General features: G+C 48.1%; 1 protein-coding gene across 1 annotated transcript in view; it reads left to right on the forward strand.

The window, feature by feature from the left end:
• The first annotated feature begins 2,260 nt into the window (after positions 1-2,260).
• The window catches only part of LOC146855870 (uncharacterized), a 149,390-nt gene continuing 127,700 nt past the window's right edge, over positions 2,261-23,950 (forward strand). The window contains exons 1-2 of the mRNA XM_085650671.1: positions 2,261-2,401; positions 5,792-5,862. Coding sequence (XP_085506797.1) covers positions 5,793-5,862 — 70 coding nt within the window. The 5' untranslated portion in view covers positions 2,261-2,401; position 5,792. The remainder of the gene's footprint in view (positions 2,402-5,791; positions 5,863-23,950) is intronic.

The following is a 23,950-nucleotide window of genomic DNA, read 5'->3' on the forward strand; positions in this document are numbered from 1 at the left end:
TCAGCCACAGGACACCCCTCACCAGACACAGGACTGTGTTCATCAGACACAGGACAGTGCTTATCAGGCACATGACACCCCTCACCAGATGCAGGACTGCGCTTACTAGACACAGGACACCACTCACCAGACAGAGGAGCACACTCACAAGACAAAGAACACCCCTCACCACACACATGACTGTGACCATCAGACACAGGACACCCCTCACCAGACACAAGACTGTGCTCATCAGACACAGGAAACCCCTCACCAGACACAGGACTGTGCTCATCAGACACAGGACACCTCTCACCAGACACAGGACTCTGCTCATCAGACACAGGACACCTCCTACCAGACACAGGATTGTGCTAATCAGACACAGGACACCCCTCACCAGACACAGGACTGTGCTCTCTACTACTCTCTACTACTCACTCTCTATTACTCAATCTCTACTACTCACTCTCTACTACTCATTCTTTACTACTCTCTACTACTCACTCTCTACTCATTCTCTACTACTCACTCTCTACTACTCTCTACTGCTTACTCTACTACTCACTCTCTACTACTCTCTACTACTCTGTACTACTCACTCTCTACTACTCTCTACTCTCTACTACTCTCTCTCTCTACTACTCTCTCTCTACTACTTTCTCTCTACTACTCACTCTGTACTACTCTGTACTACTCTCTACTACTCACTCTACCTCTCACTCTCTACTACTCTCTACAATTCACTCTCTCTCTACTACTCTCTACTTCTCACTCTCTACTACTCACTCTCTACTACTCTACTACTCTCTCTACTACTCTCTACCACTCTCTACTACTCACTCTCTACTACTCTCTACTCACTACTACTTTCCACTATTCACTCTCTACTACTCTCTACTCTCTACTACTCACTCTCTACTACTCTCTCTCTACTACTTACTCTCTACTACTCTCTACTACTCACTCTCTACTACTCTCTACTACTCACTCTCTACTACTCTCTACTACTCTCTACTCTCTATTCTCTACCACTCACTCTCTACTACTCACTCTCTACTACTCTCTCTCTACTACTCCCTATTTACTACTCACTCTCTACTACTCTCTCTCTACTCACTCTCTCTACTCACTCTCTGCTACTCACTCTCTACTACTCCCTACTACTCACTCTCTACTACTCATTACTTCTCACTCTCTACTACTCACTCTCTACTACTCTCTACTACTCACTCTCTACTACTCTCTCTCTACTCACTCTATGCTACTCACTCTCTACTACTCTCTACTAACTCTCTACTACTCACTCTCTACTACTCTCTACTTCTCACTCACTACTCATCACTCTCTACTGCTCTATACTACTCACTCTCTATTACTCTCTACTACTCTCTACTATCTACTACTCTCTACTACTCACTTTACTACTCACTCTCTACTACTCTCTACTAGTCTCTACTACTCTCTACTCACTCTCTACTACTCTCTACTACTCACTATCCACTACTCTCTACTACTCTCTCTCTACTACTCACTCTCTACTACTCACTCTCTACTACTCTCTACTACTCATCATATACTACTCTCCACTCACTTTCTAGTATTCTCTACTACTCACTCTCTACTACTCACTCTCTGCTACTCTCTACTACTCTCTCTACTACTCACTCTCTACTACTCTCTACCACTCTCTACTACTCACTCTCTACTACTCTGTCTACTACTCTCTACTACTCACTCTCTACTCTCTACTACTCACTCTCTACTCTCTACTCTTCTACCTCTCTCTACCTCTCTCTACCTCTCTCTCTACTTCTCTCTCTACTACTCTACCTCTCTACCTCTACCTCTCTACCTCTACCACTCTCCTTATTCCTCTCTACCTCTTCCTCTCTACCTCTACCTCTACCTACCTCTACCTCTGTCTACCTGTCTCTTCCTCTCTACGCACACACATATGCGCATATATTTATATATATGTATATATATATAAATGCATTTATATATATGTATGTGTATATATATATGCATACATACATACATATTTATATGCATCTGCATATCTATATAAATACAAATGCATGCATACATATACATATATGCATATATATGCATGTTATGTACATGAAAGTTTGAAAAACACTAATAAAAGCAAAGCTAAAAAGCCACCTAATTACAAACAGAATTGCTTTATAAACGAGGGCGAGACCTATTGCATTTCAATGCTTTTTTGTCAAGAGATTGAGCAACAGCAGGAGGGTGGGTCGAGGGGGGTGAGGTCAGCAGGCTGGGTCAGGCAGAGCTGGTTAAAAGCCTGCCTTTCCGAGCTCACTTCTCAGAATTCAAAAGAACGTGAAATAAGAGGGAAAGCAGCAAAAGCGAAGGTCGAAGAGCGGGGCCCTCGCCCTACATCAGTCAGCAGGTAGGTACAGAAATCGTATTGCAAATGTGAGTACCACTGCCAGCGCATTTTACGGAAATTACACACAAATGTTCAATCTAAAAGAATGTCAGAGAGGAAGATGTTGTGGACTGGCTAGGTGGTCATCTGTGAAGCTCGGAGTTCGGAGTCAGACTGTGAAAATTCCCGATGATCAAGTTGAGTGAAACTGCTCGAATCACTTTGTCTCCCTGTGTCATGCTTAGAAACAGTTGCAAGGAAAATTGGACTAAAGCGCTAAGAAGTCATGAGCAGAATGAGTCTAAGTGGTGTGACAGTGGTGTGAGGGCTTCAGGAGGACCCCAACAGCTGAGTTCATTTTACTTATCTTATGTGTAGCCTTAGTTTAGTATTGCCCTTACTGTTAATAGCATGTGCAGGTACCTGTGTCGTTTACAATCTCTTGACATGCAGCTCTGGGAAGGAGTATTAGGGGTTTCTAAACGAGGTTAGTGGTGGGTGAGATCTTGAGGGTTTGGCTGAGTAATTTTCTGCTTCATTTGTCGGCTTATGTCAGGTTCTGACTAGAAAAGATGAATGGGGTAGTCAGTAGAAAGATTCCAAGCAATGTCTCAAATCGAACAGGAATTAGCGCAATTGCACCCTGGCACAGTTCGGATGTGGTTTATAAACAAACATGGGGTTGCCCAACCAAGCCCATGAGTGCATTGATTTATGGGCAGCACTTGAACTCGTGAATATATCTTTCTTCTAGTGAACATTGAAACAAAATGTGTATTGATCAATCCTATTAACCATATTATTATCTTTGTACTCTAATACTGGGTTGAACCCCACAAAAGGTATTGAACACTAAATAAATAAACAGATTAAAAGCCTATCAAACCCTCGCTTTGGGTGCTGAAATTCCACCCAAAAACACACTGGTGTTCTTTGAGTTCCATCTGAGGTATCTGGAAATAAGCCTCTGCTAAGCCAGTAAAGATGGACTTCTCGAGCTACTCTAACCACTTTGACTTGATCAGAGTTTTTTTTACCTCTACTCAGCATCACTTTTGAGGCATTCATTGCTGCACTTGTTTGAGCTCCACATCTGGTGAAATAAGAACGGTAACCAGGCAAAGAAACAATACCAATCTGACCACACCTCCTCCATCCGCAGCTTTCCACCAACTTGAACTTTCAATAAGCTTTTAGGGGCATATCTGCAAGAACCGGAGATAATTATCTCTCAGCGCGCTTAGCGCGAGGATAATTATCGCCGGCTAACGCTGATTTTTATCGCTGAGATAGCGTGCTATCAGCAACGCTCATCTCAACAGCGATAAAAATCAAGGCACAAACTGCCAAATGTGCGATTATCGCTGGAAATCCAGCGATAATTGCACAATGTTTGGGGAATGCTTGCTGATAGGGCAGGGACAGACTTAGCCATGATATCCACCTTCCATAGGATATCATGGCTAAGTTAGATGAAAAGCAGGCATTAGGAAAGTAGCGATAACCGAGGTTAGCGCTACTTTTCTTAGCGCTCTGCAGGTTAGCGTGAGGCTTGATAATAGGAGAAATGTTGCTTAGCGACATTTCTCCCGTTATTCTGGGGAGGAACGTCCACTTTGCATCTTATTAGAGATGCAAGCTGGGCGTTAAGGGAAAGGGCTGAGGCAAGGATTCACGCGATGGCGTGACCTTGCTAATAGGGCAATACAATTATTGCCGCTTTCCCGCCGAAAACGGGCGCTAAAGCGGCGATAATTGTCTTCCTGATATGATATGCCCCTTAGGGGCATATCATCAAGGACCGTCGATAATTATCTCTAAGCGCATTTAGAGCTAGGATAATTATCGCATGGTAACGTGGAATTTTATCGCTGAGATAGCATGCGATTAGCAACGCTTATCTCAAAAGCGATAAAATTCCAAGCGCTAACTGCCAATTGTGAGATTATCGCTGGAAATCCAGCGATAATCTCACAAAGTTTGGCGATAGCTTGTTGATAGGGCAGGGCAGATTTAGCCATGATATCCACCTTACATTGGATATAATGGCTAAGTCAAACTAAAAGCAGGCGTAAGGAAAGTAGCGATAACCAAGGTTAGCGCTGCTTTTCTTATCGCTATGCCTGTTAGCGTGCCCATTGATAATGGAGAAATGTCGGTTAGCGACATTTCTCCAGTTATTTTGGGACGGAACGTAAAGGTGAGCGTTACGGGAAAGGGAGCTAATGCAAGGATTCATGCGATAGCGTGACCTTGCTGATAAGGCGATACAATTATCGCCGCTTTTCGTCCAAAAACAGACGCGAAAGCGGCGATAATTTTATATCGCCTCCGTGATGATATGTCCCTATGTACCTTCATCCAGGGAGCCCTCTGGCAAGAAGGTCCAAGGTTGGTAGAAATCCAGTTGATTCACCTGCAGAGATTATGCCCTTGAAAACAAAGACTAGTACTGAAGTTAAGTGTACCAAGTTATCGGGACCCACAGTTTTAGGCAGACGCCTTTCAATAATTTTGTAGCTTTTCCCAAGACCCTATATTGTTTGCAGACAGTTCGACAGTGGGACTCACTAATGTGTTTGAAACTCTGACCGTCCACAAATACTTTAATAGTCCTCTCGGTTTTTCTATAGTATCGGCAGCTCCCAGTGAATTTACAATAAAATGCTAAAGGATTACTTTGGACATGAAGTCACTTTCTACTTTCAAATGTTTTAGTATCTTCTAGTGAAACCTTTCGCGTAGACCTTGAGTCTCATAAGTGAGATTCAATTTTGCTTACTGATTTATGAGTTCCTCTATCTGGCCTTTTTTCCCTTCTCTGAAATAATGAATATTGGGGCATTGTGAGGGCTCAGCTAAAGTTTGTTAAACCTACAGATAATCACCCACGCTTGACAGCTAGCAATGCACTGACAGGTTCTGATCTCACACCCGACGGCTGGACACAATAACCGAGTGATACCTGTGCATTCTTATAGCATTAATATTTGTACCATAGCTGTGGGTTGTAATGTTTGCTCCTGGGTGCCTGACTGCCTACTAAGGCAATGATTTGAGTACTTCTCCCGGGGACTGCACCTGATGATCCATAGGCGTATTTTTCTTTTAACTCAGCAGGACTTTGTGTATCTCAACAGGGGCATGGCCTAGATCTTCTTGTGGCATCTATTACTTTCGTATAGTGATGGTTCCTGAACAGCTGCAGTATTAGTTTAAAGGCAGTTCTTGCAACATAACAAGAGGATGGACATGATGACACAATGGACCATCCTGCACCGTACTTGTGAGACTTTGAATCTCACTAGCAGGCAAAGGCAGCTTTTCCTTTTATAAGTGGCCATAGGACTTTCTACCTGCCCTGTCTGCGGTTCAGACTGACATTACTGACATATTTTATTATCTTTCCAGGATGAAAGCTTCTCTTTGCACCGGCATCGTCTTCCTCCTGCTTGTATGTATGACAGTGACCATTACAAGAGGTATGTTTAACTTTGTAGAATTATGTTTGTACAATTCGTGTCCACAAAAAGAATATGAAGTAGTAAACAGATGTTATCCACAAATATTCGGCTTCTAGGCTTGTGCTTTTAACGGAGTGTCACAGAGACGGTGTAATGTAAGTAGCATTTGGAGACTAAATATACGGGACAAACTGTACAATGGAGCATGGGGAGGGAATTTGGCTTTTAAATGTTAGACGAACACTGTTAGAAATGGGGGTCCCTAGTTGGCAGAGGTAGGCACCTTTGTCCACATAGGGACCCTTGCTTCTGTGGAAATTTAGCTTGCAAACTGAACATTATCTGCGCCATCTTGTCTCTCCCCAGCGCGACACACAGGAAAGCGCACGGCAGCCATTTTAGGCACCCTGGTCTCTCCCTGCTCATTGCCGATCGCCAGCGCGTCCCCCTGGCGCTGCAAGCATCCCCCACGCGCCGGCCACCCCCGCTCTCTCATACACGGGCCATAAACCCTCTCCTTCTGCGCGACCCTGCCATGGAACCGCATCCCACGCCTGACCGACATCCCATACATGGACATGCATCTTTTTGATAACCCCCTTCCTCTGCGCCCCATTGTCCGAACCGATCCCAGGCCATCACCTAGCCCTGCGGATGTAGTTTATTGCCCCTACTGTAAGGGAAACACCCCACATCAAAGGGATTACAGTAGATCAAGGCCCCCACCCCCTGAGACCCGACCGGTCACACACACCCCCGGGAATTGGCGGAATATCCTGCTGTGTGATAGCCATCTCCTACTGCGGGTGGGGTGAGAACTTCTACTGTAGCTATGCGTGGGATCGGATCTGAGCCAGGGATTCTGAGGATGTTCTTTCATGCATCAAAGTGATCTCAAGAATGTGCCATGTATGATAACCCTGCAATAAAGTCATAAACGTGTGTATAAGAGGCCAGGTCTCAGAGATGCAGTTAGAGCACCTCGTGACGATACCTTGCTGTCTGATCTGATGTGTTCTGCTCCGACGGAATAAAACTTTGTTTCCTGCCTTCCAGTCTCCGGCGCCTGCCTCTTTCATTGGTAAATTATCGAATGGTATGAGAGGCGATTACCGCCGGGCAATACTTGAAAGGTTATCGACTGAAACTGCCGCTACCATTTAACAATTCGCGTCCCAAGCATGGGGCCCATCAGCGACACGTGGATCCAGTGGGAGAGGTCCCGACGACAGAGTGAACGACTGCAACGATCGGGAGAGCTCCTGCCCGATAGACCCTCGTCTGGCAGCCGATCATCCGAACTTCACTGATTCCGAGCAGACCTCTCTCGAGCGATCTACGGTCCTGACTGGGAACCATCAGGAGTGCCGCGGCAATAACGGAGAGTAGAGGACGATCGGGCGCTGGAGGCGGAAGATGAGAAACTGTCCACGCGGTCCGGGTAAGGTCGTGAAACACGACAAATTGCGAAACGATTGATTGATTGATGGAAAAATACTAGTATTGCTTATTGATTGTTCTCTTTGAGATATTCGCTGTCTACAAACGGGGAGGAGTAGAAATACTCTCCCTCTCTCCCTTTGCAGATAGTGAAGGGTAGGTAACGCAGACTTTTGTCCCCGTTGTAACCCGTCGTGCCTATCTTTATCTCCCCACTGATTGATTGTCCGAACATTGATTGTTTGGAAGGATAGTGCTCTTTGAGATATTCTCTGTTTGCAAATAACATAGAATAGAAATATTCTGTCTAGTCTTTGCAAATAGTGAAGGGTAGGTAACGCAGACTTTTGTCCCCATTGTAACCCGTCATGCCTATCTTTATCTCCCCATTGATTGATTGATTGTCCGAACACTAGTTGTTCGATATTGGTTCTTTGGAGGTATTCTCTGCTTACAAATAACGAGGAATAGAGATATTCTGTCTAGTCTTTGCAAGCAGTGAAAAGATAGGTAGTGCTGACTTTTGTCCCCGTTGTAACCCGTCATGCCTATCTTCTCCCCACTGATTGGTAGTTGGTTCTGCCCGGACCGCTTATTAGAGGTGAACCATCCGGCTCCACTGGAGGGCACCCCTAATAAGGACATGTTCACTAAATATGGACTAGTCGCCGTAGCTTATAGCAAGCTATGGCATAAATATACCAAGAAGGACCCCGAGAGTCAGTGGCCACTGATGGGATCCTTCGACGACCATAAGATAGAAATGCTAGAAATAGCTCTGCGTAGCAATAAGGCGACGCCTACTATGCTTGACAGTATCGGCATGTGGCGCAAAGAAGCAACACAACGGAAAAAGAGGGAAGAAGTAAAAGCAGAAAAGGAATTACGAAAGGCAGCTCACCTTGCCGCTAGAAAGTTAGAAGAAGAAATAAAGGAGAGAAGGGAAACTAAACTAAGACAGGAGCCCGAAACATCAGGCCAGTACCCTGTTAGGACCCCCTCTATGCTCTACCCTGAGTTGTCCTCTAAGCAACGAACGAATGACGAATTACTATTAGGTCCCCCGATCATTTACATGCCCCCTCCATACGCACCCTCCCAATCGGTAGTGCAACACCCACAACCCCCAAACACGAGCGAAAGCAGTACAGGGGCCTCGGTCCTCACGGCCTCCGCGCCGGCCGAGCCTCTTGTACTGAACACAACGTCGGCAATAACGTTGGATGACCCTGAGATGAGAAAGAAAGATTCCACCAGAATGAATCGACTAACAAAGGATGAACGAGCAGGAATCGACAAGATAGTAGGGACACTGGTGGAGCGAAAGGAAAGTGAGGAGTATATAACAGACATGTATAACTCGTATGCCGACAACCGCAGACGACACTTTGTCGTACGACTTTGTTATCACGCCCTGAATACATATGAGGATAGGTACCACGATAAAGGTCCCGAAGGCTTAGCGGCCCTATATAGGAAGGTAGACATTGGGGAAGAAGGAGAGGGCGATGTGACGAACCTCTTCACTCGTACACTCGAGGTCTATCGACACCTTAAAGAGCACAGACAGACAACCAAAGCAGAAACTCCCATAGCGACTAAGCCCCAGGCAGGAAGGACTGATACCATGATGCCCATCAAAGAGGCCGCCCCCTACTGGGTCCCCCCACGAGGTCAGGGAACACATGACGACATCAACCACCAAGATGCGAAGGGAAGGGTTGTATATAATTGGGTCTACCAGCCATGGGACCGACAAGATATTTTGACCTTTAGAAAAACTCTACCCGACTTAAGAAAGAACCCGACTGCCTTCTACACCGAACTAGGTACAGCCTTAGGTTCAACAATAATGACTTTAGCAGATATCGACTTGTTCTTCGGGTTATGTCTGCCGGCTGATGTGTGGAAACAAATCCGGAAAGTTGACCACGCTGAGCCGTTCGGATATACCTGGGTACAACTCGATACCATAGATAAACAGCGAGAACCGGGACAGAAACCCCCGAAAGCCATATTGGAGCTCCCAGACAAGATTGTACAGAAGTTGAAGACTCTAATCCCAGAAAGAAAGGTAGACTGGTCGATAGTGACGGCTTGTCGCCAGAAACCCCAGGAGGATGTGTCTGAATACTTCTCTCGATTCGAGACTGTGTTTTCCGATTATAGTGGCCAGGACATGACCACCGCAACCGGACATCACCTCTTTGTCCAGAATTATGTGAAGGGTCTGTCACAAGAAGCCTCCCAGAAGCTACAGACCAGCGAGAGTAGTTGGGCAGCCTCCAAACCCGCAGCAATCCTCCAGATGGCCCAATACTACGAAAACCAAAAGAATGAGAACGATAGGGCGTCAGAGAGGAAGAAAAAGGAACTGAAGGAGAGGGTAATGATAGCACAGTTGCAAGGGGTGACCATAGGAAGGGAACCCCAAAAGGGAATTACCAACCAACCGCCCCTAGAAAGCTACCCCCCTAGAGACCATACACCTGCACCCTACAACGGACGGAGAGACTTAGATGGGAACCAATGTGCGTTCTGTAGAGGGTTCGGACACTGGAAATCCCAGTGCCCGGTCCTTCTGGAATTGAACAAAAATAGGGACCCCAGAGACACAGCATATGACCCCAGAAATAGAGGACAGGGAAGAGGGTACACGAACGACGCCATCAACGACAGGCCAGGCAGACCAAACACCTTTGATCGCCCCCGACAAAACCAGTGTCAGCAGTCCGACTATGAAAGCACCCATGACTTCGCATAGGACCGCCAGGGGCAAGGGAGGGATCCAGTCGAACTCCGTGTTGACCAGCAAGGTCCTTACGTCACTGCTAAGGTCTTGGGCACAAAGTCTCCATTCCTGGTAGATACTGGGGCGACACGTAGTGCGTTATCTAAACGACTGATTCCTAGGGCACCCTTGTCTGGCTCACACGTAACCTCAATAGGCTTCGATGGAACGCCCTCCACTAACCCCTTATCAGCACCAATCTCCTTTGACTTAGAAGATAACGCCACTGACACGACCTTTCTGCTCTCCTCCAACACCCCCGAGGCTATTATGGGACTTGATTTGCTAAAACATTTCCGAGCTACCATCAGATGCTCCCCAGACGGAGTTCGAGTCATCCTGCACGATAACCCAGATCTGTTCAGACCTTGTCACACACGACGTATGCTCTCTATAACTGATGCTGACCTGTCCCTACTCGACACGTTACCCTCACATCTATGGGCTAAAACCGACTCAGATGTAGGGCGCATGGTGATCGACCCAGTACACATAACCGTCCGACCAGACGCAGTGCTACCAAAGCTTCCACAGTATCGAATATCGCCCGAAGGTGAGAAGGCATTGGTGGAAATCATCCAGTCCCTAGTCAATGCAGGAGTAGTAGAAGAAGTAGTCAGTAATGTTTGCAACAGCCCTATCCTACCCATTGTAAAGAAGCAAGGCGAGGGAGATGAGAAAGCATACCGCTTCATTGTCGACTTACGAGAAGTCAACAAAGTAGTCATACCTCAGTACCCCGTGGTCTCAGACATCACCACCATCCTCACCCTAATTCCGTCCACTGCCACCACCTTTACTGTTATTGATCTCAAGAACGCATTCTTCTCCATCCCCATCCACCCAGACAGCCGCTACCTGTTCGGCTTCACTTTGAAAGCTCGGTCGTACAGATTCTGTAGGGCACCCTAAGGCTACACTGAGAGTCCCAGCATTTATAGCCAAGCCCTCAAGAGACAACTAGATGCAGTCCAATTGCCCGATGGAGTGGTGTTAATACAGTACGTCGATGACATCCTTTTGGCGGCCGACACCACCCCACTTGCTGTCACGGCCACCCTTCACCTCCTCCACTTCCTCGCGGAGAACGGTCACAAGGTCTCCAGGAAGAAGTTACAGTTCTGCCAACCCCAAGTGACATACCTAGGCCACCTCCTATCCAAGGATGGGAGGAAACTTACCCCTGACCGAATTCAGACCATCCTAGAAACCCCTGTTCCCAAAACTCAGAAGCAAGTGCGGTCTCTAGTAGGCCTCACCTCCTTTTGTCGACAATGGTTGCCAAACTTCAGTCTTATTGTAAAACCTCTGCTTTCCCTGCTGGCTAAAGATGTCCCCTTCCCCCTCCCCTGGACACCCGAATGCCAATCCTCCTTTAAAGAATTACGAGACGCCCTCTGCTCGGCCCCAGTCCTAGGAACCCCAGACTACACTTAACCTTTCTCCCTCTACACCCACGAAAGGGAGGGATGTGCGTTGTCTGTCCTAACCCAGTCCATAGGCCCTAAACAACGCCCTTGTGCCTACTTCTCTGCCACTCTTGACCCTGTAGCCAGAGCTTTGCCCGCCTGCCTTCGAGCAGTAGCCGCCGCTGCTGTCTCTATCCGGCAAAGTGAGGGGATCGTGCTTTCGAACCCCCTCACTGTATTGGTACCCCATGCGGTTGACACCCTCCTGAACCAGACCAAGACTCAACACCTGACTAGCGCACGACTGACTGGTTACGAACTGACTCTGCTTGCACCCCACATCACATTGAAACGATGCACCACTCTGAATCCAGCTACTCTACTACCTCTCCCTGACACTGACCCCAATGCGTCCCCTATACATGACTGCGTGACCCTCACCGACGAACAGACCAAGAGTAGGGTTGACCTCCGAGATACTGCCTTCCCGGACCCTGACGGAGAACTGTGGGTGGATGGCTCATGCATCAAGCTCCCCGATGGCACCACCTCAGCTGCCTATGCAGTCACCACAGCCCGAACAGTTGTTGAGACAGCCCGCATCACACAGCGATCCGCACAGGAGGCGGAACTAATTGCTCTCACACGAGCATGCATCCTGGCAGCAGGGACAACCGCAAACATTTACACAGACAGTCAGTACGCCTTCGGGGTAGTTCACCACTTTGGGCTCTTATGGAAAGAGAGGGGATTCTTGACTTCCCATGGCACACCCATCCTGCATGGAGATCTAGTCTCTGCCCTGACCGAAGCAGTCATCCTCCCCACACGGCTGGCTGTGATCAAATGCCAGGCACACAAGAAGGTGACAGACATTATAGGACAGGGAAATGCACTAGCTGACATTACTGCCCGAACCACAGCCGAGAATAGGTCCACGACCCGTATGTACGTGACCAGGTCACAAACTGAGAAATGGAAGGATGCTAGGGAAACAATTAGGGATATCCAACTAGCCAGCACACCACACGAATTAACTGAATGGGCACGGGTGGGATTGAAGGACGATGACGGTTGCTGGCGAACTAAAGACTCGAACAAATGGTTGCTACCTGACTCATACTTGATCCCCATGCTGACCATGGCACACTCCCCCGCACACATAGGGTCTGCCCCCATGATCGAACTCATCTCCAAAGTCTGGCACAACGACAAAATCCCAGACTCAGCCAAACGTCTGGTCCAACAATGCCTGGTATGCCTCCAACACAACCCTGGGAAAGGAACTGCTGTACCCCGGGGAGGGTTTGGGGTTCCCAATCACCCCTTTGAAGTCCTACAAATGGACTACGTCCAGTTAGAAAGGTGCCAAGGTTTGAAGTACGTACTTGTTGTTGTGTGTGCCTTCAGCAAGTGGGTGGAAGCCTACCCAACCCACGACAACACCGCTATGACTACCGCAAAAGTACTACTGAAAGAATTCTTCCCCCGATACGGCCTTTGTCGAATTTTGTGGAGCGACAACGGCCCCCACTTTGTAGCCGAGGTTATCCAACTCATCTTAAAGGGGCTGGGTGTAAAACAGAAGTTCCATGCGGTCTTCCATCCCCAATCTGCAGGCTTGGTTGAGTGACATAATGCCACATTGAAGCTTAAGATAGCAAAAATAGTTGCCACCACAGGACTGAAATGGCCAGACGCTCTCCCGCTAGCATTACTATCAATGCGTTCCACCCCCACCAAACACCACTTAACCCCCTACGAGGTCGTCTTCGGGCAGCCCATGAACCTTTGGACTGCACCGAAGCCAACATCCATGCACGACGTCCCGGACGTCCTCATGTCTGACTATTTGTATAACCTAACTAAAACGTTGTCTGTTATCCATCAGCAGGTGCTGCAAGCCATTCCCGATGTTTCCAGGGGCCCCGGACACGACATCCAACCCGGTGACTTTGTCTTAGTGCGTAACTCCCAGCGCACCAAGAGTCTGGAGCCCCGGTGGATGGGCCCCCTGCAAGTCCTGATCACCACCCGAACAGCTCTTCGAGTGGAGGGGAAGCGCAATTGGCTGCATGCACACCACTGCAAGAAGGTATCATCGACCCTGACGACCACGGACAACATCACCGCCCAAGAAGAACTTCTGGACAAAGACCGACCATCCCTGAGCCGCTGCCCAGATACAGAGACACTTGAATTAAGGAAATATCCCGATCCCACTGTGCCATCCAAGGAAGGGTATAACCTACGACAAAAGGAGGGAACTTCGGCTAAGCAGACCACAAACTAAGTGGAAATCTCAGAGCGGTAGCCTAGTCACCTCAAAGGCCACCAGGAGAGAAACTAAACAAAGTCTGTGGTTCTGCCCGCTACCGAGTCCCTTGAAGGTGATGGAAGCGCCCGACATGAAGATGATGGAAGCAACCGGACGTCCGAAGATCCACTACAAAAACCCAAAGACTGACAGAATGCACAGCTCAAAGACTATTGCACTTTTCATTACCCTTCTCTTTTGCCTTCTCCTCATGGTGACCTTCTGGATCATGGAGGAGAGCACACCCGCTCATAAGACATTGCTGACCACCGTTCAACCTATCACCATGAAAGAACACCATCTGATCTCACTTTCACCCCAACTCCGAGAAAGGCATAAGGAGTTCTGGAATAACTCTTTTGTGCAGTTGCTCCACCAACACAATCTTGCCGCCAACGCCACTAATTGCTGGATCTGTGGATTGCTACCACATGCCACTGGACACTCTATCCCTTTCATCCCTTCACCTTTTTCTGTCCATGGTTCCTGCCTCGCCTGGCTAATCCTCCTGCAGGAAAGCTACAAAGACAATGCCACTTCCGGCAAAACTGTGTCACACTTCTACCATGGGTTCTGGCTGAACAAAACTGGAAAAACTTCTGCCCCCTTCTGTCTTCTGAGATCAAACACTTCCTTTCACATGGACATCCCTGCCAAAGAACGAGTTGAAATGCAGGTGTTTAACAACCCAGCCAGACCCACCTTCTCTTACCTCCGGAAACGAACGGCCGCCACCCTAACAGTGGCCCTATCCGTCATCAACATCACTGGACTTGTGTGCCTCGAAGGCCTGGGGGCGCAGCTGGTGGGCCACAGCTCCTGCCTCATCACCCGAACATTGGACTCAGTTGATCCACCCTCCTTTGTCGCCTCCCCGAATATGTACTTCGTCTGTGGTACTAAGGCCTACACCTGGCTTCCGAAAGGTTGGGGAGGCACCTGCTACATCGCTTTTGTCCTTCCTCCGACATATGTGGCTCCAGCAAACCATCACCGACAGAAACGTGCCAAAGACATTGCGCAAGCCGACTCCACCGGAGCACAGTTCATGGACGCAGTAAAAGGTCTTGTTCCGCTCTGGGGTCCAATGGCAAACAGCCGTGCCATCCGCCACTTAACTCAGGCAGTCGAGACGGCGATGAACATTACGGCTGGCATCCTCGCCAACAACACCGCCGAGCTTCAGGCCGTCCGCCTGGTGGCTCTTCAGAACCGCCTCGTTCTAGAAGTGGTTCTGGCTGATCGTGGAGGAGCATGCCGCATCATTGGGTCCAGCTGTTGTACCTACGTACCGGATAACTCACCCTCAGTCTACAAAGCAATTGAACACCTCCACAGACTTTCCGCAGAGGTTCATCAGGAGCAAGAAGGATGGTCACTTGGGAGTTGGTTTTGGGACACTATTAAAAGTTGGGGATGGAGGCTGTTTTCATTTATCCTAATACCGATTGTGATACTATGTGGATGTTGCTTGGGGATTCAGTGTCTGCCACCTTTATGTTCGCTTTTTATGAACTGCATCTGCCCTAAGACTTTGAACTTTGAAGCGGAACGAATGAAAGCTCTGTATGAGGTGGAAGTTCGTAGTATTATGGGGATAGATCCAAACTAAACAAGATATGTTAAAAGGGAGGACTGTGGAAATTTAGCTTGCAAACTGAACATTATCTGCGCCATCTTGTCTCTCCCCAGCGCGACACACAGGAAAGCGCACGGCAGCCATTTTAGGCACCCTGGTCTCTCCCTGCTCATTGCCGATCGCCAGCGCGTCCCCCTGGCGCTGCAAGCATCCCCCGCGCGCCGGCCACCCCCGCTCTCTCATACACGGGCCATAAACCCTCTCCTTCTGCGCGACCCTGCCATGGAACCGCATCCCACGCCTGACCGACATCCCATACATGGTCATGCATCTCTTTGATAACCCCCTTCCTCTGCGCCCCATTGTCCGAACCGATCCCAGGCCTTCACCTAGCCCTGCGGATGCAGTTTATTGCCCCTACTGTAAGGGAAACACCCCACATCAAAGGGATTACAGTAGATCAAGGCCCCCCACCCCCTGAGACCCGACCGGTCACACACACCCCCGGGAATTGGTGGAATATGCTGCTGTGTGATAGCCATCTCCTACTGCGGGTGGGGTGAGAACTTCTACTGTAGCTATGCGTGGGATCGGATCTGAGCCAGGGATTCTGAGGATGTTCTTTCATGCATCAAAGTGATCTCAAGGATGTGCCATGTATGATAACCCTGCAATAAAGTCATAAACGTGTGTATAAGAGGCCAGGTCTCAGAGATGCAGTTAGAGCACCTCGTGACGATACCTTGCTGTCTGATCTGATGTGTTCTGCTCCGACGGAATAAAACTTTGTTTCCTGCCTTCCAGTCTCCGACGCCTGCCTCTTTCATTGGTAAATTATCGAATGGTATGAGAGGCGATTACCGCCGGGCAATACTTGAAAGGTTATCGACTGAAACTGCTGCTACCATTTAACACTTCTAGTCAGGGTAAGGGGGATACACACTCTAGATAACCCCTGCTCACCCCTTTGGTAGCTTGGCACGAGCAGATAGGCTTATCCAAAAGGCAATGTGTAAAGTATTTGTACCAACACTTACAGTAACAAAGTGATAACACCATAAATGGACACCACACCAGTTTAGAAAAATAAAGTATCTTTATCTAAACTTTAACAAGACCAAAACGGCAAAAATCCGGCATACAGTATTAACGAAAATGACTTTTAAAAGGTTTTAGTAACTGAGTCCATAGAAAACTATGGATGCGTGATTTCTTGCAAAGTACCTGTTGTTGTGACAAAATTCACCAAGCCTAAAAGCCACAGCGATGGGAAGCATCCATAAACAAAGAGATACGTCGGTTCCTGAGACAATTGTGGATGTGATGCAAGAGTTCCGCTGTACACAGGGGAGCGATACGTCAGGTCTGGTCTGTAGGGAGAAGCGATGTGTCGATTTTTGGACGATTCCGATCCTCGGGTGATGCGTCAGGCAAAACTTGCCGCACAGGGACGATATGTGGAAATCTGGGATGCATCGGTGAACGATGCAGTGGCAATTTCAGCCGGGATCCCTCGATACATCGATTCTTGTAGCGGCAACAGGCACTGTGTTCTTTTAAGCAGCGGGGAGATTCTTCTCGCACCACAGCGTTGCGTCGGAAAAATTGACGCAAGAAGAGCGATGCATCGATTTTCTTGTTGTTGCTTTGCTTTCCAGATACCAGCAACATAAACAACCTCCAGAGGCCCCACACAGTCACAGGCACTCCTGGCAGGTCAGAACTCCTAGCAAGGAAGTTCAGGGAGCTGGGGGTGAAGTCTTTGTGTTCATGAGACTTCAAAACAGGAGGCAAGCTCTACTCAAGCCCTTCTAGACTTTCCTCAAGCAGGGGACACAACACACAGCAAAGCCCTTCTCCTTTCCTTGGTCGAAACAGTAACTGCACGCCAACCCCAGACACACAGCAAGGGCAGTACTACTCCTCAGGTTAACCAGCTCTTCTTCTTCACAAAGGTTCCTCTTGATTCCAGAAGAAGTCTAAAGTTCAGGCAGCGGCGTCACTATGGGGGTGCGGGGGGTGCGGACCGCACCGGGTGACACCCTGACATGGGGTGACACCAACAGGGCCGGTGTACGCAGAGCAACATAACCTTTTAGGAGGAGGAGGTGCCTGTGCGCAGTCGTATTTTTCTGACATTTAATTCCAAAATGCAGCATCGGGAATAAAAGTTTAAAAATATGAAAAATAAATAACTAAATAAAGTAAGAGTGGTAGCAAACTGTCCAGATTGATTTTAATCACACCCAGACACATTAGCGCCACTTTTACAGAGTTTGCCAGTGAAGCGCTATTTTTGTTGTCTTGGCTTTGTTTTCCCTGGGCTTGGAACTAGTGCACCAATCCTGGAGGTACTGCAATGTGAGGAATGAAAAACAAAATTTGTACTGCTGCTCTGTATCTAGGGATGTTGTCTTTTTTTACCTACTGCTTACGTTTTGTAAGGATATAAGCAATGGCCATTGAAATGGGTCCATTCAGGGCCCTGTTGTCATGTCCTTAACTTTTCAGGCAAAAGCACTCACTGATTTCTGAACAGTGAGTGTAAAAGCGTACAGGTAACCATGTTGTTCCTGCTTACATTTCACATGGTTTGCAAAATTTTGCATTCCCTATGATTGTTTGCTTTTTCCAGCATGCTGTAACTTTTTATTGTAGGCCACATATTGCTCTTGCCCAATGCGTAATTTAAATTGAGCCGCATCCAGGTGTTTATAGCTGGCAACAATTGGGTTATAGTGGAAGGCAGTCTGAGTTTTTCTCAGTGGGGCAGTATGGTGTTCAGTCGGGGAGAGGATGTGGCACTATGGCCAGAGCTGCTGAATTTGGAACTGGGGAACCAGGTTCAGACTTAATAACCAGTCCGCCAGACCACTCTCCTGAGAGAGCACTATCTCATGCTAGACCTTAGAAGGCTTCACAAGACATTAGAAGCCCCGGTGTCGTAGCACCAGAAGGTGGACCCTAGCATGACAAGTGTAGGTTAACCTTCAAGGCTTGTCCACCACTATTCATACTGAAGTTCACCTCCAGTCTTGCGGGCAGGCCTATGAAGCAGTACACCCTAGAACAGTGACCCTGTCACTGAGATCACAGGACCCTTGAGAAGGGCCAGCTCTAGGGTGGTGCAACTGGTGTGACCGCACCAGGTGCTCACTTTAGGTGGAGGCATCATTTTTGCAAGTATATTATGGTTTTAAAATCGCTTGCTGCTTCCTTCCTAGCCTCCAGTAATTTTCGGTAACAATAAAAATGTCATGATGACTCTGGTGATTAATGTTCTTCCTAGAGAGAGATCGGAATTTTGTCTAATGGAAGATTTGACTCATGGAAAGGTAGCTCAGAGGGTTAATGTACCTGCTGCAAAGAACATGTACCATGCAGATCACAAAGTGCACATAATGTAAATAGGCCAGTGGGCTACTGCTTTTGTCAGAGAGATCCTTTTGTTACTTGCAGTTTATAAGTTAAAATCCTACCATAGAACAGTGAGCTATTAACCGTCATCTACTCCACAGCAACACAAGTCACATTTTTTATTAACTTTTGATACGTTTGAGCTACAAAGAATTTATTAGTTTCAATGGTCAGATCATGCTGCAGATCTTGCATTATGAGGCAAATATGGCAGAGCCATTATTATTTAGAAAACATTTGCAAACTAGGATTTTTAGCCATTCATGTTTGAACTGCTGTTTTGGAAAAGGGAGAAGTGCTGATGACAGAAACTCCATGGCTCGGAGACAAATGGCTTGTGCTTCCACATTTTATCATATTTGGGAACATTCTGTGATTAGAAGCATATCCCACTTTGTGAACACATTTTACTGTCAATAACTCATTATAACCTTAAATAATCATGTGTATCCATTGGTTGATAAAACTGGGCAGTGAAACCAAACAAATACAAAATATTGGGATGTTTGCGCATTCTGGCCAGGCCTCTGGCTCTGCCCACTGATCCAATCCTTGGGTTATTCCCGCCCTCTGATTCTCCGCCCACAGTTCCCCTACTTTTTTTCCCCCACTTCGACCACTTATATATCGTGTTGCTGGATAGTGGGAACACCATACCAGTAAAAAGTACTATACCTATGATATTATAAATTCCAATAAACTGTTGACTAGCAGGTAGCCCACTGTACAACCTGATTAATGAATCATTATCACACTGTTGTTAACAGGCACATTTTGTAAATATAGGACCTACATTTACAAACGTTACTAAGGATTCTGTATGGTCCCGTTATTTGCCAACTGTGTCCACTGGCGGACTCGGGCGGAGGAGGTCCATGCAGTAAGTCGTGAGGGGGTGACACCATGAGTTACCCGCACCGGGTGACACCAACCCTAGTGACGCCACTGAGTTCAGGGTGTTTAGGTCTGATACTTATACCCCAAAAATATATTTGTTCTCTTTGTGCACGGGTCTCTGGGCCCAGTCCAAACCAGTTCTGTCCTCTCTCTTACAGCTGCCCGGCAGGAAGTGGAGACAGCATTGTGTAAGGCAGACAGGTCCTATTCAGGTGCAAGGGAAATCTCCTCCCACCACTCTAAATGCAGACCAAGCCGATTCAGGTGCTAGTGAGAACTCCCCCACCCCCCCCCGCTACTCTGAATGCAGCCAAGGTCTATTCAACTCAGTCCTGACTCATTCAGGAGAGGCAGGACACACATATACCCCCCCTCCCCCCTCCCAGTGGCTGTCTGAGAGGATGCACCTACCCAGTCCCTGTCACTCCAAAACCAGACAGTCAATACACAAACAGGCAGAGGCACACAGAATGGTTAAATAAGAAAATCCATACTTTCTAAAAGTGGCAATTTCAAACACACAATTTAAAAACCATCTTTAGTAAAAGATGTGTTATTAAATTCTGAGTTCAGAGAGCCTAAACTTTATTTTCCCATGTTATCCCTATGGGAACATATGCTTGTAAACTGTTACAAATCATTCTCCATTCTGTCCTATGGGCAAGATAGCCTTTCAATAGTCAAAAACGATATTGGCAGTATTTCACTATCAGGACATGTTACACACATCAGTACATGTCCTACCTGTCACGTACACTGCACCCTGCCCAGTGGGGTACCTTGGCCTACCATAGGGGTGTCCTATATGTAAGAAAAGGGAACGTCCAACACAACCCTCTTGCAGCCTAAAGCCAGGGTAGACCAATCCATACCTCGATGGGCTTCCCTGCTAGAGGCTATAGAACATGGAACCTGGCCTGCAATAGCATGGGTCTATTCCCGTTCTACTCCTTCCTGAACCTAGTTGGATCCCTGTATCCATACTCTTAGGGACCACTAAGCTAACCCATGGGAACCCTTCTCCTCACCTGTGGACCCCATCTGTGCAGCACCTAAACTTACTTTGCTCACAGATGTGTCCCAACAGGCAGACAGTACCCACATGGCCAACACAGTGGTGAGGCCCAGTCAACCCGGGGTATGACTCCTGTCTCCATCCACAGTGGCCACTGACAACTGTCAGTGATGAGAGCAAGGCCTCATGCCTTTGAGGCCTCTCTAACCTCTGTGGCATCAGAAAGTGGGGTGCGGTAGCCCCAGGTGCCTGGCACCTTTTGTCCACTCTCCCTCCTGCCAAGTCAGCTATGGCATCCTGACACTGGCCCAACAGCCCAGGGTCTGCACCCTGCAGCTGGACAGGAGACGGGGGTGGGCTCTCCCACACCCTGTTCCCCTTCCTGGGGCTCTGCATCCCCCACTGGGAGCAGTCTTTCTCGATTCCAGAATTGTCAGGGCATCTGTGGCAGGTGTTCTGCACAATTCTCCCACCAGTTCAGGGGTGCTATGCTATCCTGCAACTGGTACACCAGCCCAGGGTCTGTACCCTGCGGCTGAACACAGGACTGGGATGGGCTCTCCCTCACCTGGTCATCCTCCCTGGGGCTCTGTACCCTCTCACCTGGAGCAGTACCCCCAGAAGACAAACTAGTAGGAGCACTGTTAGCATTCACCCCTTCTTCCAGGTCAGGGGGACACCCTGAACCTGGTTCTCCAACCCAGGGTCTGTACCCTTAGGCTGGACCTGTAGCTGGCAACCCAGGACTTCCAGGGGAATACACAGACACCCCCCCCAGGGAAACACACTCCTCATGAGTTGTGCGAGAGTCCACCTGGTACAGGTCTCCAGCCTCCTGTCCATCTGACAGAGCATGAAGACCCCCAGGCCAGAAGTGGCTACACCAGGGTGGGTCCTGGGTTGCTCGTACCTCAGAGCTGGCAACCCCTGACCCATTGGTCCTTCCACCGGGGACTTTGTCCCCCCTCACCCTTTTCTATGGACTCATGCACCCTCCCCACAGGAGCAGTACTGCCAGACACCAGAACTGGTGGGAGGCTTGTTACAGCAGTCCCCCCAAGTTCACCTGAAACTTTGGGATCCCTCTCAGGGGATGGCCTCTCGGTACAGACTAGGGCCCCCTCCTGGTGTTCACTCATGGAACCAACCAGGCCCAGGGACTGGGTTTCAGGCACCTTGGGACACAACCCACTGCCACTCCTTTTCCTCTGAGACAAGACATGGGACCCTACACCCCTCCCACTACACTAGGACCTATCTGGGCTACCACCAACCTCCCTTTCTCACTTGGTTAGGAAAAACCTGAGCCAATCCTTCAGGATCACTCCCAAAAGCGTCTTCAGACATTCTGGAATCCACCAAAAGATCTGCCTCCAGTGCAAGCTCTCTGGGGTCATCGAACTCACACTCCACCGGCTGTTGGCATAGCTCTGGAAAACGGGGACTTAAAATATGCTCTCCAACAATTGAATCACACAGCCTCACACAAGTGTTGACCAAGCTACACTTTGCCTCATCATCCAGTGCCTCACACAAGTACCTCACATCACCCTTCCTGAGACTGGCAAAACAGTGTCTGACTGTTTCTGTCACTCAATCCACACTCTTCTGGGCAGTCTCCATACTCACATACCAAGGCTTCTACCATGGGGGAACACCTCTCCCTGCACCTCTCATCTAGAGTCAGTAGAGTATCCCTCCAACCACTAGGAATATGAACCCCTGTGCCATTTCCCCAATCCACCTTAGGGACACTGCACCACTGGAGCTACCTCATAACTCTAAACCCCTTGGTGTATGTCAACCCCCTCCTTCAAGTCAGGCGCCACATCTATGGGTATGTGTACTACTCTCTCAGCACTAGACACTACATTTTTGCTGCCATCATCCGAGCTGGACTCCACCTCTAAACCAGCCAAGCTCAGTTCATGAGCTAAACGCTTTTTCTTTTTCTTAGCTAAGACACTCATGGCCTCAAGCCTCTCAGGCTCCATATCAAGCTCTCTCATTCTCAATTCATGTGCCAAAAGCAACTTCCTTTCTTCCAAGGCACGAGCATTCTTGCTCTTCTCTGTCTTTAGTCTCATGACCTCCAATTCATGATCCCTGGCCCTTTGCCTTTCCTCCAAATCCTCTGGACAAAAATTCTTGGAAGAATGATTGCTTTCAGCCCTAGAGGCTGCTCTCCCAACAGGCCAATCCTGGGATCTGAAAAGGCCTTCTGGCACACCCCCATCCACATCTGCATCATCTGCCTCCCCAGCTTCTCTGGCCTTCCACCAGGCCCCTAAGGCCTTCTGTAGCTCCTCTATCCTAGAGTTGCTCCTCATGGGACATCGAAAGCTCCTGCAGAACTGCTTGAGTTGCTCTACTTTGTAACTACTTAATAGTTCAATGTCAAACTCCAATTCTGCTGCCTCACTTGCTGGTTTACTACTCAGAGAAATGGTGCGTGGATACTCATGGGTCAGATCAAAAATAGAACAAAAATAAACCAGTATGTGGTTGTGTGGTGGTCTGCGCTAAACTAGTGATGTACACCATGTGAGAAGGTGGCCTGGTATATTCTGTCCACTAGTTCTAGTGGGCACCTTGTATCAGTCCAAACAACCCCTTATGGTGATAGGTTAAAGACAACCTTTATTGAAAGCTATCCTAGTGGTAGCTATGGAGAGCAGCTTTCAGGCTAAGTCTTGACGGAATGGAAAGCCCCCTTTTTTTCAGTCTATAATCTCTTGAATGATCAAATGAAAAGACAACCACACCAGGTATATATTCAAAATATATGTATTTAAAGTTAAACACACCCCTCTAGTCTCTTTATGAAACTGGAGTTCAAAGTACTAAAGTTACAAGTGATAAAGCATCAGTAAAAGCACAAATACACGTTTGGGCCCTAGGGGCGCACCAAACCATATACTAAAATAGTGGTATAAGAACCACAACTGAGATAGGCACTAGGCCTATTGCCTCTAGAATCTCTGGGACCCCAAGGAACCACCGAAGGTAGTGACACAGGGGATCAACGGGAGCTGTATGCAGTGTGAAAACACAACCGCGGGTTCCTATTATCTTCTATGGGCAATGTCGCGGTTGGAATTTTTAAAGATTAGGGACACTTCTAATCGAGTCTGGACCAAACCCTTTTGGTCTAAAGAAGTTCTAGGGCTAGCACCCACGAGAGCACCGGAGTACTCGAGTTACCTCACCCAGGGAAGCCGGGTGCATAGGTGTCTTTTGG

Source organism: Triturus cristatus, chromosome 4_1 (genome assembly GCF_964204655.1).
Source record: "Triturus cristatus chromosome 4_1, aTriCri1.1, whole genome shotgun sequence".
Taxonomy (NCBI): domain Eukaryota; kingdom Metazoa; phylum Chordata; class Amphibia; order Caudata; family Salamandridae; genus Triturus; species Triturus cristatus.